Raw genomic sequence first — 16,383 nt, forward strand, 5'->3', positions numbered from 1 at the left:
AGAACTTACTTATTGAATTGAAAGTATTTCTGATCTTTCAGAACTACAGTTGCCTGATAAACGGCTGCCTTTATAGCTTTGTTCTAGCATGGACCACCTGGATGGTACATGTACAGTGAAAAGTGGTACTGTACAACGCTGGAATCGATGGCATAACACACAGTGGGAACAGCAGATGATCCCAATAAACACTTTCTGAAAGATTGAGCTTGTCTAAATGGGAGAACAATGCAGAAGAAAATGTTTCTCTTTTAACTGTATAGGTAAGTTTCAGTGCTTATTAATAAAATACTAAGGCACAAGAGGATGTGTTTTATTGCTCCAGTAATAGCTGCTTTGGGTGTTTTGAGAAGTAACCTTGGACCATCACTTCCTCTTAGCTGATAATTAACTAGGAGGATCATTACAGCTTAGATTAAATTTACCATCCTCAGAAAGCCTTGCAAATAAGATAAATGTGGGGTTGGAAAAGACATTATTGCTCATGAGATGAGGTGGCCTTCTGCAGAACTTATTGGACTGGGAGCGAAGAGACCTGACTGCTGTAGCTGCCCCAGGTACAAATTTCTGTTCTTGCTGGGTATGTGGCTTTGAGTTTAGTTACCCTCTTCCAATCATTTGTTTATTTTACCTATTTGTACCTTGGTCTGGCCCCACAGCAAAACTGTTCTGATAGACAGTCCTGTTTGGGCTGTCAGCAAATAAGTGCCTCTCTCATGATCTGTGAAGAATGGAGGGTGTTCAAAGCATACCTGCCATTAGCTAGTAGACATAAGTAATCTGCAGGGAAGTTTTGCTTGCTTCCCATGTATACTTCTGGGGTCTAGAAAAGATGTGGAAATGTAAAACTGTTCTCCATGTTTCTCCAAATTCTTAGAAGCTAACATAGGGTTTAAATAAAATTATGAGTAAATCTCAGATACAGTGGGAGATGCAGAGATTTCTGAACCCCAGCTAGCCTGGCTAAATTCTCTGGTTGGTGTAATTCAAAATAGTGCTGATAAGCTTGTGCAATACAGTTTCTACTTAATTTCAGATGGTTTTCGTTTGATTAGCTTTGAGACAGAGCAAAACAGCAACAAAGATTCCACACAATGAACAGCAATGTTCAGAGCACTAACAGCTTTTCCCCAGCACGCTGCTTTGATTCACAGGGTCCTTAAGCCCAAAAGCCGTCCTGTTCTGATTTCTGACCCGCAGTAATCAACCTAGTTGTCTTTGGAAAAGTCTGCAAAGTTTGCATTATGCCAGGTTCATCCAGGTAATGAGTACTGGCTGATGTAGAAAGGTACATTCCCTTAAAGACCATGTTAGGGCCTTGCAAAAGGCCAGCGTGAAGGGTTCGTGAGGGGGTGGCTGCTTTTATACAGGAGTAACAATATTTGTGGTACTGTTAAGGAGCATGGTGCTTAACATCTCAGAATACTGATGCTGAGCATCCTCAGAGAAAGCTTGATAAGCACCCTACTCCCTCCTCTGGGTGTGTTTTAGCTGCAGTAGCTGGAGAACTATTTGGCAGATCATGTTGGAGCTCATGGAAGTAGGCAGTTATCATCTACTTTCAAAACTTTCAAAACCTCACCAGGCACCTGTGTGTGCTGGAGTGCCTGAAAGTGCACATGTAAAATAAGGTAGTACAAAAGAAAAGTGGGGGAAAATTATCCTCAGTCCATGATGCAGCTGACGTATCGCTTTGTTGGGTTGTTTGGAAAGGGATGCTGGTCCCCAAATCACCTGTATCTAGGTATTGACTACTTCCTTTCCTTAAAGTCTCTCTAGGTCTAGTAGATGGAGTAGTGGACTGTGATATAGGTTCTGCCACTTGCTGCTACAAGAAACAGCGACAGCCTTTTGGCACCAATGTTCTTCATCTGGCAGCTTAGGGAAAACACCATCTTTTTTCGGCACTTACCTTCTTATTGTTTTCAAAGTGTTCTGAGATTTAGTGATCAGAGTTTTCTGGATAGAAAATAAATTAAAATTTTTAAAAGCAGAGTAGCTAAAATAAAGAATAAAAAAAACAATTAAAAACTAGAGTAACAAGGCTTTGCCATGCATTGGAATTGGAGAGGAGCAAAGGGACCTGTTTTGTGGGGTTTATGAGTAACTGCCTTTTGTACCATGTGTGCAGAAAAATGAGGTGCAGTAAGTAGAAAACAGCAGACACCCTATCGTACTATTTAAATATCAGCAATGAAACCCTACATTAGTTCAAGACAATAGTTTGTTGTTGTTAGCTGAGCCAGGACTTCTCTTGATATATTTTCCTAAAGGACGTAAGAAGAACATGTATTTCAAAAGGGTTATGGGTAAAGGCAATTTGAATCATACTTATGAATCTACCCTTTTAATTAATGATTTTTGCTTTTTTTTTTTTTTTAAAAATGAATCTGAACTTCCAAATACTGAGTATTTATAAGCATTTGCCGATTTGCCCAAATGAACAGATTTCACCTGAGGGTCATTTACAGACTGTTTTGATTATACTGTAGTCATACACATATGGTTAATCTGCTGATTCCAGGATATTATGTCTATTCTGTGTTTTGCTGATTGACGAATTTGAAACACAATAATAGAAGTTTCATTTATATTTTTTGTGGAACTTTCAAGAGTCATGGAAACTTAAAAAAAATAAATTCTCACAGGTGCCTATAAATTCACAAATTATATAATCAAATTATTGTAGCCTGTATTGAATTATATTACTCTGTAACATAATAGTCCCAGAGCTCTTCTTCACAGGGCAACTATGATACTCTTCTTCAAATGGTACTTGTGTCCAAAACCCATTTATAGCTTTTCATCTGTTAGAGATTTGCCATTTAGTCATTATCAGAATCAGGCTGTTAACAACCACATTTGGGTGTGTGCATAAACTTACCTCTGCTGAAAATGTAATTGAAAGGGGTATAAACTTATTCACAAAACCAGACAGATATTGATACATGTTGCAGTTTTCAAATCATGAAAATATTTCCATAAGTGTTTAAACTTTTTTAACCTGAAAAAAACCTTTCCAATTTTTTACTTTGAAACTATTTTAAAAGATTGCCAAAACAGGCTGGGCATGTCGTCTTAAGAAGAAAGCAAAGAAGGCTTAAGAGTTGTGAAAGCTGTGTTTGGATCAGTTGTTTTGGGATGTTGTAAACAGTCTTTCTTTCTTCACTTTTTTTAGTCAGCTGAAACAATTTTATATTGCTGTTCCCTGCATTGAACTGAAGAATGATAGCTTTAAAACTGTAGGGGATTTTCATTCACTTTAATTGTGACTTAATTGGGAAAGATCTTAACTGTTTCCTCAAATGTTTTAGTACCTATTTTGTGCCTAAAGGAAAAAAAAAAAAAATGCTGAGGGTAAAAGGAGATCAGCCAGGAAGTATGACATGTACTTCCCTATCTTGCTTGGCCTCATTTATGTAAGTCTTCTTGCTTTCACCAGAATTTATTTTCCTGAACTAGAACAAGTTGCTATAGCTTATTAAAATGTGTAAGTGTATAATCTCTCTTGCTGCTTTCTGAGAAGTTCAGTGCTGCATAAATTAATGTACCTACACCTCAAAAATGGACAGGATGCAAAAAGTAGTACAAGATTACCAACTTTATAAGGAAGACTGTCTGGAGGTGCTTTACTTTATAATGCCTGCACTAAGCTAAAGACAGTTTGCCATAAAACTCTCTGGTGACAAGTCATAAAATTTTATTCTATGGAGGCAAATAGATTCTTGGGATGCCAAAAATAAGTGCAGGGTAGGTACATGTTATTAGATCCATTTCATAACAGATAAAAGAAATTTAAAGAGTATTTACAGTCAATTCTGTCTGAGATAATTACTGCAATGTAAAGAAAGAAAATACTTTGTCTAATCAATTCATATAACAGCTCTAGACCAATGAATGCATCAGCGAATTAACTCAAAGTTGAGTGAAAACTTAGTATATGAGGAATGGGAGGTGAAGGAAATATATTTCTAATTTTCCCTGAAATTGAAATGCTGAGGAAATTTCATTTTGGAAACTCTATGACATAGTGCCTCTGGAAGGAGCTATGATTTCTTCACTGACATAGTTGTTCTTCCAACTGATGTTCTCATCAGCGTTATTTAATATTTTTCTGACCTCTTCTACCGAGCCACTGAAGCATAGCTAACATTAGCCACTGCCTTCCTCATTCACTCAGGGACAGCTCAAGCTTATGCATGATCCAGTGCTATTATAAATTAAAAATGAATGTGTGCATGCTTCCATGTCATTGGAGCTGGGAGGCATAAAAGCTGCCACTGGTTCAATGTAGACACTCCCAGCCTGCGAGGCTGGAGACCCCTTTGTCAAATTATTGTCACCAAAGTGAAGGGAAGCAGGGTTTAATTTTTTGTTTACCTTCCTACTTTGGTCCTCTGTAATCACCTCTGCCAAGGCTGACTTATCCTTGGAGTTTACACACTCGCTTACGAGAAGTAAATCTCTTGCCTTTGGATTAGACCAGTTTTCCTGGATGGTGGATGTCTTTCTGGTGAAGATGCCTTCACCTCCCACTAACCTATGTGCAAGAGCAAGATCATGACCACCCTTTCCCCACTTCCAGCTTTACGAGCTGATACAGTCATTATGTTCAGTATATGCTGTTTGCTCTCTGAGAAGCTTTGTGTTTGCCAAGGAGCGTCTCTGTCCTTAGATATGGTTAAGCAAATTGTGATCAAGTTTGAATGACAGGACAAAGGAAGAGTGTGTGTCCAACCCCTCTCCACAGCACAGCTATCCTGAGAATATCGGGCTAATGTGGAAGTTAAGCAGGACCTCACTAAAATATTGACAACACCTCACTGCTGGAAGCATGGCAGCAAGCGTGCATTTCATATGTTAAACCATCAAGCTTCTATCTACTGAACAGAATTCACTTCCCTGTGGAATATTTCTTTAGAGCCTGTGTGTGGCTCTGCTGCTCCTGCTGCTTTTAATCTCCTACTGACATACATGTGATAAGGGCAGACATAATGAAAGTTAAGACATGTCACTAGTGTTTCCTGGACTCTCATAGCCAAGAACTGTGAAACTGTGAACAGTGTTTGGCTAGATTTGGGGGGTTTTTTGACATAAGATCTGTGTAATTTTCAGAGATGTGGTGTATCACCCTTTTGCTTTAGACCTTGCATGTATTCAATTCTATTCAAGAGTCTGAAAAAGTATTTGGTCTCATCCCAGTCTGAATTATGACATTTCCAGTATATTTTAGCAAAAATGAGAAACTACCTCAAGAGAAGTCCAGGGCTGGAACGTGACAAGTGCTGGAACTCTGCAAGAAGCTTGCATGGCAAGTACTGTGCTTGGCTTGGAAAGAAGGAGCTAGGCACTGGCCTCAGCCCCCCCTGTATGGAAAAGCTCTGTCTGAACAAAGCTCCAGGGAAATCAGTGTGGTTTTCCACGGGCACAGATGAAACATCTGCTTGGAATGACTTTCAAGTCCAAGGTGTCAGGCTGCACCTGGAAAAAAAATTCAGAATTGTAACTTCAGTTTGTTTACACTCTGTGTATGTATGCCTGTACTTGAGGCGAAAGGTTTTGTACCCAAACCTTGATTGCCTTACTTTCTCACTGCACTTTAAAAATCCCCTTTTAGTGTGTGTGATTCTTCATAAGCACTCTTTCTTCCCCTAGATTTCTGTATAAATAAACAGTTAGTCATGCTTGACAGATGGGATGTTAAATAAGCAGATGATTCAATTTGAGTGGACAGTTTTTGGGAAATACTGATGTGACACTATCTATATGCATTCCTCTCCAATGAAGAATGCTGCCTGAGTCTAGAGATAACTACTGTGCCATAAAAACCCAAGTCCTATAATGCTGAGGAGTCTCCATGTGATGTTCCTGAGGCTCTGATTGATAATACTAACTGGAATTACAGACTGAATGAAAATGCAGTATGGTCATTACCTGCCTGGCAGCAATGCCAGAAACCAGTGGAGAAGGTAATAGCAGGGCTGGGATGCTGCTGCTGAAGTGCTAGACTGGTACAAAGGAGATGTTGATCCTAAACTTGCTGCTGCTTTGTTCTTGGTAATCATAGGCAAGTGAGTCTGTCTGGTTGCATGTCAGTTTACCACATTTGAAAAACAGATATTAGTGCAAACTTCCTTGGGAGTCCAGTGCAGTTGGATGTCTATACATGGAAAATGGTCAATATTAATGGTGATGCTATTGCAATGATAACAACATGGCTTATGGCATGCTCAGAGCTCTACCCACACAGGATACATGTATTTATGTAAGGTGTCAATTCTTAATTTTAAGTAGATCAATTTTCAAAGTGATTCATTGAAGTTATACTTTTCTTATGGGCTAATAAAACTATGATTCTTGATGTGTTAGGTTACCTCAAGTCTACAAGTAAATAGGACACAGCTAGTAGGAGCAATTCCCTGTACTTGCTAGAGTTGCTTCCAAACAGATCATTCAAATTTTATTTATGGTCTATCCTGAAACAGCTCTGCCTTTGGGAGTGTGATGAAGATGATAGAGTATGTCTGTGAGAACACCACGTAACCTCGACACTTCCATGTCTGGGTGAGACTCAGTGCATAACATCTGTTCCCATATCTCTCTTCTCTGGGAAGGAGATCTGGGTGCACAGGCTGGGCAGCAATCCGTGCCATGCTCCAGCCACGTCCCCAGCTGTGACAGTCGGGACAGCAGGGACCACTCAGCTCAAGATGAGTATGTGGAGACTGAAAACAATTCCCAGTGCAGGAGGAAAGATCCTACTCTTTCTTGCTGGATTAATGTAACAGTGCATCATACCAACAGGGAAAAACTTCTTAAGAAAAAAAAAAATATGGGAATATGGGAAGCAGTTTGAGAGGAGGCAGTTTCTGCAATGACATGCTTCCCCAGACCACAGAGAAAATGAGTGACTTGGATTATCCTTAGGGTGAGAACTTTCTGGCTTCAGTGCAAAAGTCTCTGCAGCCAAATGTAAGAATGGACCGGACCAACTGCCCAACTAGTTGACAGTTGTCTCCCATGATGCCAAGTAGCAGAAACTTAGGAAAATAATACAAAAAATACAAATACTGGAGTGTATTATCTGATAGTACCCAGGATCTATGATGGATCCCAGCCATCATCCCCTTTGCCTTTTTCGCCTCCACAGTATGATGACAGCGTCTGTGGGATGAAATGTGTAACATGAATGCTATACCCTGACACCCTTGGCAACAGGTAGGACTGGAATGGCTCTTTCTAAACCTAATGTGCCCCCAGAAAAATAGGGATGTTGCCTTTATGCTGGAGAGGGCTGTAAGAAAGCCGAGCATCCAAGTTCATAGCCTGTTCATACCTATTTCAGAGATTATTCTTGAGCATTTGCTGTGTGATTTCAAGGTAAGGGATTAAACTTTCTCCTGATGCAAATAGGATTAGCTGTCTTTGATGTCAGTGGAAACTGTACTTGCTGAACCCCTGACTGAATTTAGCTCATGTGAGTCTGACATACTCAGAATATTTTCACCTCTTACCCACCCACACTGTGATCCTGAATGACAAATTAGGAAAGAACAATTTCCTTCAATGCACTTTTGTATCTCTTTGGGATGACAATTAACTTGTTATATAGTGTTCTCAGATTTCACATGCAGAAAATTAAACTAACCATGGGTGTGAGTGAACCAGCTACATTTCTAAATGCTGTGTAACCACAGTAGTCACTTATTAAGGATGCCGAAAATGCACGTAAAATAAATTAGAGGACATATTCTGTATTATTTTGGAGTTTATTATATCAAAGCCTCCAGAGAAACTTTCCCCTACACCACAATGTTCCCTTTGAATAACTGTACTTTTGTATGCCTTTCTACCTTTGACTAACCTCCTTAGACTCCTAGTAATATACAGAAATTTAATATACAGTAATGTACAGAAATACTATCTCTCTGTACTCATCTTATTGTCCAAGGCCATTATGAAAAAGCTCCAATAGGGTCATAACACCTTAATTTCTCAGAGATCTTTTCAGTCATTTACTGGAGACTATCTACATTTGCCTGCAACCAGAATAAGCTGCCTTTATGCTTTCACACAGATAACAGCAGTAATTTGAGGTCCTTCATGATCAGTATCTTTATGCTCAAGTGTTATTTTTTATGATTGCCAGTGTTGGGGGCTACCTTTAGAGGGCCTTTTGGCTGCTGAAACTTCTGCTGGAAGCCTGGTTAACTCCAGCTTTCGCTGAGCTATGGGGCTGCAAATCTCCACCACTCTACTGAACCTGCTGCAGCTTTTACGCAACTCTGTGATTAAGAAGACCTACTCCTATTAATGTACATATTGTGTTCCTTTTGACCCATTTTTCCCTGCGTGTATGGGTGTGCTGGTTTTGGCTGGGCTAGAGTTAATTTTCTTCTCAGTAGCTGGTGTGGGGCTGTGGTTTGGATTTGTGCTGAAAGCAGTGTTGGGAACACAGGGATGTTTCCCTTGTTTTCTGCCTCTCACCCCACCCCACAGCGAGTGGCTGGGGGGGACACAGCCGGGACAGTGACCCCCACTGACCCCAGGGACACCCCAGCCCCTGCAGCCTCACGCTCAGCGTGTAGAGCTGGGGGGAGGAGGAGGAAGGGGGGATGTTCAGAGTGATGGGATTTGCCTTCCCAAGTCACCGTTGTGTGATGGAGCCCGGCCTTCCCGGAGATGTCTGAAATCCTGCCTGCCAATAGTAGGTGGTGAATGAATTCCTTGTTTTGTTTTGCTTTACTTGTGTGCACAGCTTTTGTTTTACCCGTTAAACTGTCTTTATCTCAACCCACGAGTTTTCTCACTATTACACTTGCAATTCTCTCTGCCATGCCACTGTGGGGGAGTGAACGAGTGGCTGTGTGGGGCTGAGGTGCCAACTGGGGTTAAACCATGACATACAGGTCAAAAGAGGCAAATGGATGTCCGAGAAGAAAACATTCTCTGTGTGAAAGAGTGCCAGGGAGGCTTAAAGTGCTGTCTGGGATATGACATGGTTTCCTTCTCCCTACTATGTAAGACCTCTCAGTTTCCACAGCTTCCTTTAACACAGCTCCTAGCACTCGTTATGTCCGTTGTCCTACATTCCCCCCCCCCAATAATATAATGATGTGTATATAAATGCAATCAAACATGCTGCAAACCTTTGATACAGACATATACTAATTAACAACCTGCCAACTCCTTGATTTCCCTATTGACATTTTACTGCCTTATTACAATTTATTTTTTCTTTGTGAAGAATCACATTTCCCACTTTGAATCGGATCTCTGGGAATAAAGGACAGCCTTGGAGATAGCTTCATGAGGGAGTTACTTAGCACTCCGCTTTCCACAAATCTACCATTCATTTTATGGAGTCAGCCAAGGTTATCAAGCCAAGAATGGTCCAGAGGAAAGTAGCTTTTGGCTTTTTCAACACCCACCCACCCCATCCTTTCCCATCTTTCCCACCCTCCATCCTCACATCACTCTGTGCTGTTTGCCTTACTGGTTGGAAATCTGTCATGTAGGGAACAGAAATATTATTTTACACCTGAAACTTGTGCGCCAATGTTCAGGAATGTATTTAATCCCTGACTCAGTTTCCCATTCGTAACCTTGGGCTGAGGATCCTCACAAATGTAACAATCTGTGAAATGGGGAAGTTATATATTTTTTACATATATATATATATATATATATGTAAAATAAAGGCTCTGGGCTGTGTGTAGGTGATGGTGACAGGAACCCAGGAACCACAGGGCTGAAATCCAGGCAGGGAGGATTTGGAGGCAGCAGAGCCCCTGCTCCCCTCTGCAGCCCACAGTGCCCTGGGGAGTGATGGCCTCAGTGCTCAACACTCGGTGTCTCAAAGGGGACTCAGCTGGCTGACTTTGGCCCTGTGGAGCACAACGGAGGAAGGAGCAGACTTCTGAAGAATTTACAGAAAAAATTACCCAAAAGGTTGTGTGGGAGCACAACCCCAAGATGAAGGTTATAGCTGCAGGGCATGCCTGTGGGGCTGGCAGCCTCCCACCACCTCTGCCAGCCGGGGTCAATCATCTTCATGAGCTTGTACCTGCTTTCTACGGAAAATCTCCTCTGTTTTTTATAAGTTTTCTAAAACTGGGGACTACTAAATCTGAAAAGACCTGAAAGGGAGTGTTAGGCGCTTAAGGCTAGAGGCAACTCGGTGGAAGTCTGCGAGCAGCGAAATGTCCGGTGCCTGACGGCTCAGCTCAGGGGTGACAGCCCGAGCACGAGCTTCTCGGTGGCTATTACTCAACTAATCTTGTCCGTATGTCCCTTTTTACGCGCCCAAGTACCTTCTCCTGAGGTAAAATGAGGCGGTGTGAAGCCTCTCTGAGCAGCGCCCTGCGGCTCCGCGCCTGAGGAGGAGGTGAGCGGCGGCGCGGCGCGCGCCTGCCCGTCTGAGGGGAGGGAGAGGAGGAGGAGGAGGAGGGCGCTTCCAGCCGGGGAGGACAGGCAGCCGCCTGTCTCACAGGAAGGTGAACCATTTGGCAAAGCCCTCAATTTTGCCTGAGGGGGATGTAAATTATACTGTAAAGCAGTTTAGTGCCCCCTGAGTGAAGGGGATTATCGCGCTTCCCTGAAGTGAAAAACTGTTTGTTGCGCTTATTTCTCGGCAAAGGCGGAGGACTCAGCTGTTGCTGCTCGGAGGTGGCGGGTGGCTCCAGGTGGCTTTGCCAGAGACAGGGCTCATCAACTCATCTAACGAGCGGCAGCTGGGTGCGAGCAGAAGCCTGAGGTAATCTGCTTTGTAACCCACCCCGGGGCAAGCAAATGCTGCGTTTTGGGGGTTGTTTAAAAACATCTGAGAGGACTTCGGCATGAATTAAAGCCTAAAGATGCCTGACTACTCAGCGTTCAGGTGGGGTAAGGCACCTCCGCTGTGCTGCTGGACACCTCAAGGCTTTTTATTCAAAATATTCAAGGCACGCAGAAATAATTGACTGAACTGGAGAAGCCAGAGCTGTGGCTGTTGCTAGGGTTAAACTCCCGGTGCAGTAAGAGGGAGCTTTGTGAGCACCGAGCGAGCACAACGTGAGGGAGCGTACGGGCAGTAGAGGCGTGGAACCGCGCTGCGCTGCGCGGAGGTGCGCGCAGGAGCTCCGCGGGCTCCTGGAGGCCGACTGGCACATCCCCGAGTGCTGAGCAAATAACCAGCCGAGCAGCGCCTAAGCTGGCAAAATTAAAAGCAAAGAGACTTTTTCTGGGCGCAGCTTTGCATTTCTACTCCTAGCAGGTTTTGCGAAGGAATACTCTGAAACCTTCTACATGCAAAGTGCGAGTGTGGTGTTGGTAGACTTTAAAAAGTGTTATTTTCTGGTTCCCTTGGGCCTGACGAGAGTAAAATTGACAACTTAATTGAAATCAGCTGGAAAAGGGCACTAAGAAAACGGTCTTCAAAGAGCAGCTTCTTTTGTTTGCAGCAGTCACCACCTTGTGATTCCAGCGTTAGTTGCTGCATTAGCGGTGCCCGGCGTGGCAGCCTGCAACGCCTGGCAAAGCAAAGCCCTCCTCCTCTCCTCCTCCTCCTCCTCCCTCCTGCCGGGCTGAGGTGTTGCCTGCGCTTAGCAACTTCCATCAGGGCATCGCGGCATGTGTGTGCAGCCACAGCCGAGAGGCTGGAGGGGAGAGCTGTGCCTTTAGCAGCAAGGGGGGCACATTCCTCCACTGCGATCTTTCCTGGTAGCTTCGGAGAGGCAAATCTCTGTGGAGAGGCTGAGGCTTAGTGCGTGAGAGCGGAGTTTTGTGCGTTGCACAAACTATCGTCTCAACTTTGTAAAGGACTCGCTTTTTTATTGTTTGTTGTTGTTCCTGGACTTTGTAACAGAGAAGAGGCGTTCTACCCGTTTGAACCATGAGTGGCTGTTCGAAGAGATGCAAACATGGGATTGTCAAATTTGCCCAGACTGTTTTTAAGCTTATCACAGGCACTCTCAGCAAAGGTAAGAGAAAACATTTTAGTTCATAATGTTCTTCTGTGCTGTTAGCTTTGGGGGGTGGGGGGGGTGGGCAGGGGGTGAAGCCTTTAAGGAGGCTTGTGGTAGTGTTTATTATTGTCTCTTCAGAGGTGTTCTGGTTTAATTCTGGCAATTGCTCTGAAAGAAGTTACTGTGTGCGGTGAAGATTGGAGCTATGCTGTAAAGCCTTACGTAATTGTTTCGAACTTCTGTAGTTCGTAACCTGTATTTGTCAATCTGCCATAGATTGTAACTGTAGCAGGCTATTAAAGTGTGTTCAGGGATGTGTTTCTGAAAGCAACTGATGTGTAGCTTCAAAAATTTAAAGACTTCATAACTGTCAGTAATCAGTTCTTCTGTGTTATTTTCTACTTTAGTGTTTTTCCTTGTTTAAAACATGTGTGTACCTGGTTCAAAATCTAGGTTGCTGCTTATCACACGCATTGGAGTACCTTTTGTTTATCTAAGTTTTGTTTGTCACCTACACCCTGTGTGCTTTACCATGTGCAGGTGGAACACATGTGCAGGAAGTATGAAGATTATTTTTGTTCTCTTCTTCACTAAAATTAATAAGCAAAACAAATCTTCTTTTCTTCTTTGTAAATCTAGTAGTTCCTGTGATGGTGCACTAAGGTAAGTTATTATTTTTGTTGGTCATTCCTTTCATGATGATACTTCTCAGCACCACCTATGGCAGCTGGTTAAATGAGTATTGGTGACCTGTTGGGAACTCCAGACAACAATAAACAGAATGTTATGCTTGGCTGCTGTTTGCCTGTTTAAATGTGAATAACATTGAGGTGAGGGTCCGACTTCTCCAGGTTTCATGTGTGTGTTTGGTTGGAGAGGGTGTGATTTTTTTAGAATTGATAATACAGTTCAGAGTAAATTATTAGTGGAGAGATTTGGATAAGGCTGAAGATTCTCTGTTATGATGTGGATTTTTTTAAATAAAAAGCTTGAAGCTCTTCTTAATGTGTTCATAGTCAAGGAGAAAAAAAGAAGCATCTATTTTTCCGATAAGTTCAGAATCCTCGGAGGTGTGCGACTGTGTTGGCTGTCTGGAGCACATGTGCTCTTGCATGAATTTTAATGTTGTTTCGTAGGATAAACTAAACCAGGCTGAGGTGACTTTTAAAATAGCAAGTGTGAAAGTGCCAAGAACTGTTAAATGCAGCTTCCTTTTGTAGAAACTGGAGAAATCCATTCAATCTGTCTCTCTGGAAAAGAAATGTAGTTCTAAGACAGCTTTCTCATATTAACCTTACTGGCTTTCAAAATAAATCTCCTTGAGAAAATATCTGTTTTACAGTAGGAATATGGGACAGGTTGGTTGTTTTAAAAATCAATTGGTTTAAAATTGCATCTTCCTGTATTTAACTTTTTTTCCCTTTTTTTCCGTTCCATCACCCATAGCCAACCAAATGCCATCAAAGTAAAGATTAAAAACTTGTGAAAGTCTGTCACAGAAAAGTGCTGTCTGATGTTAGTTATAATTCATGATTAATGCCCAGATGTCTCTTTAATAATAAAAACAAAAGAGAAATTCACAGGAGAAACTATAGCGAGAGATATTACTTATTTTTATGGTAGAGAAGAGAAAGTAGTGGTAGGTTGCTGTCTGCAAGACTTTGTCCTCAACAGCATGTCTGTATGGTGTATTTGGTGTACTCTATTTGTGCTTTTTTTTTTCAGGAGATAATGGAGCATAGGGTGTATACTGCTGTATTCACAAGTGATCGACAGTAAACTTTGTGCTGTTTGCTTGAGCTCCCCTTAAGACAAGGAGAAGCCTGTGTTCTGGTAGTGTTTCCCTGTGTGCTCATCTAGAGCAGTTCATCTAAGGGGGAGTTTTCAAGCAGCCCTCATACCTCTACTGTTTGCCCTTCTTTGGCAAAGGGATACATCAATGTTTGAGTCCAACAGTAGAATAGCACTATATGGAGAGCTAGAAATAAGAGTATAAAATGTCTAAGGCTTGCTTGCTCTCCCCTCCCTTTCTTCTGAAAGATGCCAGCGTTGCGCTATGCAGTGGTATCATACAGTGTTACCTCATTTCAAGCTGCTTGGATTAGATAAGTGTGGCTTCCTAGGATTCAAAGAATTTAAAACTCTGATAAACTTTTTTTTTTCTCCTGCTCAGCTGCTTTTGTTTTGAACTGGAAGTACCAGATTCAGGAAGGAATAAACAATGTGAAAAAGTTTGTAGCATAGATATCAAAGACCTGCTATAATTAAAATAAATGTTTCCGTATCATTACCTATGATTCTCATAACTGGAAAGAAAATTACTTGAAATCTTGCTCAGGAGTGTTGAACTTAAAAAAAAAAAAAAAAAAAAAAAGTGGTGAAGTTTGTTTATACATTTATGCCAGATCTTATTGTTTAGTATTTCTTCTACTGAAACTTCTGCATGTAAAGCCAGGAAATGGAAACTGTTGCATATTGCTACTATGGGTTTTTTAACTTACACTGTACACATGCTTCTGAATATTCAGGCAATATCCTGAATTTAATGTTGAAGGTTTTTTTATTATTTCCATGTTAAACACTTTTTACAAGGAAAATCCTTTGTGAGGCACAAGATTGATTCTCTTTGGTTCCATCTTTCTGAGGGTTATTGTGGTGGGGGGATATTCCACAGTTCAATGAGATATAGTCCTTAACTGTGGTCTGTGGCTTCTGCTTCTATTAATTGTGTTTTTATTTCCCTTTTATTATTTACAATAATAAAATCAAACTATCAGAGATGCAGCTATAAAGTCCTTCCTTTTGCAGCAGGGTGTGATGAGACAGCAGCCTCTCCCTGCACTCAGCAGTGATGGAACAGGCACACCTGATACCACTATGTAGTTACTGGCCTGTTCGGTATGTCCTGATTCAAATCTGCAGCTGCAGCAAATCTATGAGATTGGAAACCAAGAAGTTCCGAGCTGGTACCTCTGCAGAGCTGAACTAGCAAGTTTTGCCAGCTTCCCTCTTGGTGCATTCTTATTTGGAAGACCTTAGTGTCCAAGCAGAGGTATCTGCTGCTGTGTGAAAGAAGGCTCTTCCACCAAGAGGCATGTGTAGGGAGATGTATGCATTACAGAAAGCATGCCTGGAGAAGCATGCCCCTTTAGAGCTGGTGGAACAGAGCAGCTCCCTTACTCTGCTCTTGGCTTGGATGGGGGTCCAGCACCTGCAGGGGAGGGCCCAGAAGAGGCTTCTGGAAGGGAGTTACTGTGGTGATGGACAGTGCGTGAGCGGCAGCATCTTCACTAAGGTTGCCTCAGATGAGGGTGGCAGGGGGAAAGGTTGTGGGTGAGGTTTGGGTGTTCTTTCACATTACTGTAGTATGTAAAATGGTGGTTCATCCTCCGTGCCCTGGGAGCAAGTAGTGGTGTCAAGAATGGGTTGGTTGGGCGTTCCCTGTTGAGCAGAATGTTTAAACAACAAGCCTCTGTGTGAGTGTGAAGATTTTGCTAATGTTAAAAAGTTAGTACAGGAGGGCCTTGCTGAGTGACAAAAAATGAAGCTGGAATGAGACCTCTTGGATTTCTATTAATGTGTTCTAATTATCAAAGCAAGAAAAGCAAAATTCTTTTAGGGACCAACTCCTTCAAAATGTTCCTTTGCAAAAGCAGATAAGCTTCTGCAAATTAACTACCCTTTCACCTTTGTTCCCGAGCTGTTTCTCTTTTAGTTGTGCTATTAAAATGCTTGCCAAAGGCTCTCGATTCTGTTTTCTTGCTTCTCTCATCTCTGTTCTGCAATGCAATTCATTTGGAACTAGTAATTTGTCCACTTTTCATAGTTTTAATTGCCTAATTATCTGTTCCACTGCAGTGATAAAGTCTTCAAACATGTTGCTTTCCCCACAGACTCCCCCAGAACGAAAGAAAAGTATTCTGAGTGCTTTACAGCAGTGTGGTCTGTTTTGCTACTTCTTTCTGAATCTAAATTACATCTAGTCTTTGAGATCTTACGTTGAGGTGGTAAGGAAAGCACATGGTCCCTTTTAGTCACTCACAGGCTCTGTATCCTCTCAGTTGAAGTTAATCCTGTTCCTTTAGAACATACCAGTACTGCATTAAGTTTGTCTGCAAGACTGCAGCCTCTGAAAAAGTCGAGGGTAGGGTAGATGTTGCTAGATGCCCTAAAGACACAGGAAGGTTCATGGCAGTTGTTCAGGTGAAGCTGGGGTTCCTGCACCTGTGTGACACGTGAAAAGATACTTTGATTCTCCTGCTGCTGTGTAGCCCACATTCACCCCTTGAATTCTGGCTACTGCCTTCAAATTTAGAGAAGCTGTGATTCTGAGGCCTCTTGTAAAAGCTCTTATGTGTCACTTCTCTCTTAAACTTTTCTGAGTGTTTTAAATGTTGTTTAATAAGGAATGGGGTTACTGAAGCCAGGTGTATAACAT

The 16,383-nt window shown here is 42.0% G+C and overlaps 1 protein-coding gene across 1 annotated transcript in view; it reads left to right on the plus strand.

Moving 5' to 3' along the window:
• Nucleotides 1–11,655: 11,655 nt before the first annotated feature.
• The window catches only part of KCNIP1 (potassium voltage-gated channel interacting protein 1), a 445,272-nt gene continuing 440,544 nt past the window's right edge, over nucleotides 11,656–16,383 (plus strand). The window contains exon 1 of the mRNA XM_032992700.2: nucleotides 11,656–11,960. Coding sequence (XP_032848591.1) covers nucleotides 11,873–11,960 — 88 coding nt within the window. The 5' untranslated portion in view covers nucleotides 11,656–11,872. The remainder of the gene's footprint in view (nucleotides 11,961–16,383) is intronic.

The sequence above is a fragment of the Tyto alba genome, unplaced genomic scaffold, assembly GCF_018691265.1.
Source record: "Tyto alba isolate M040663 unplaced genomic scaffold, T.alba_DEE_v4.0 Super-Scaffold_17, whole genome shotgun sequence".
Lineage (NCBI taxonomy): Eukaryota > Metazoa > Chordata > Aves > Strigiformes > Tytonidae > Tyto > Tyto alba.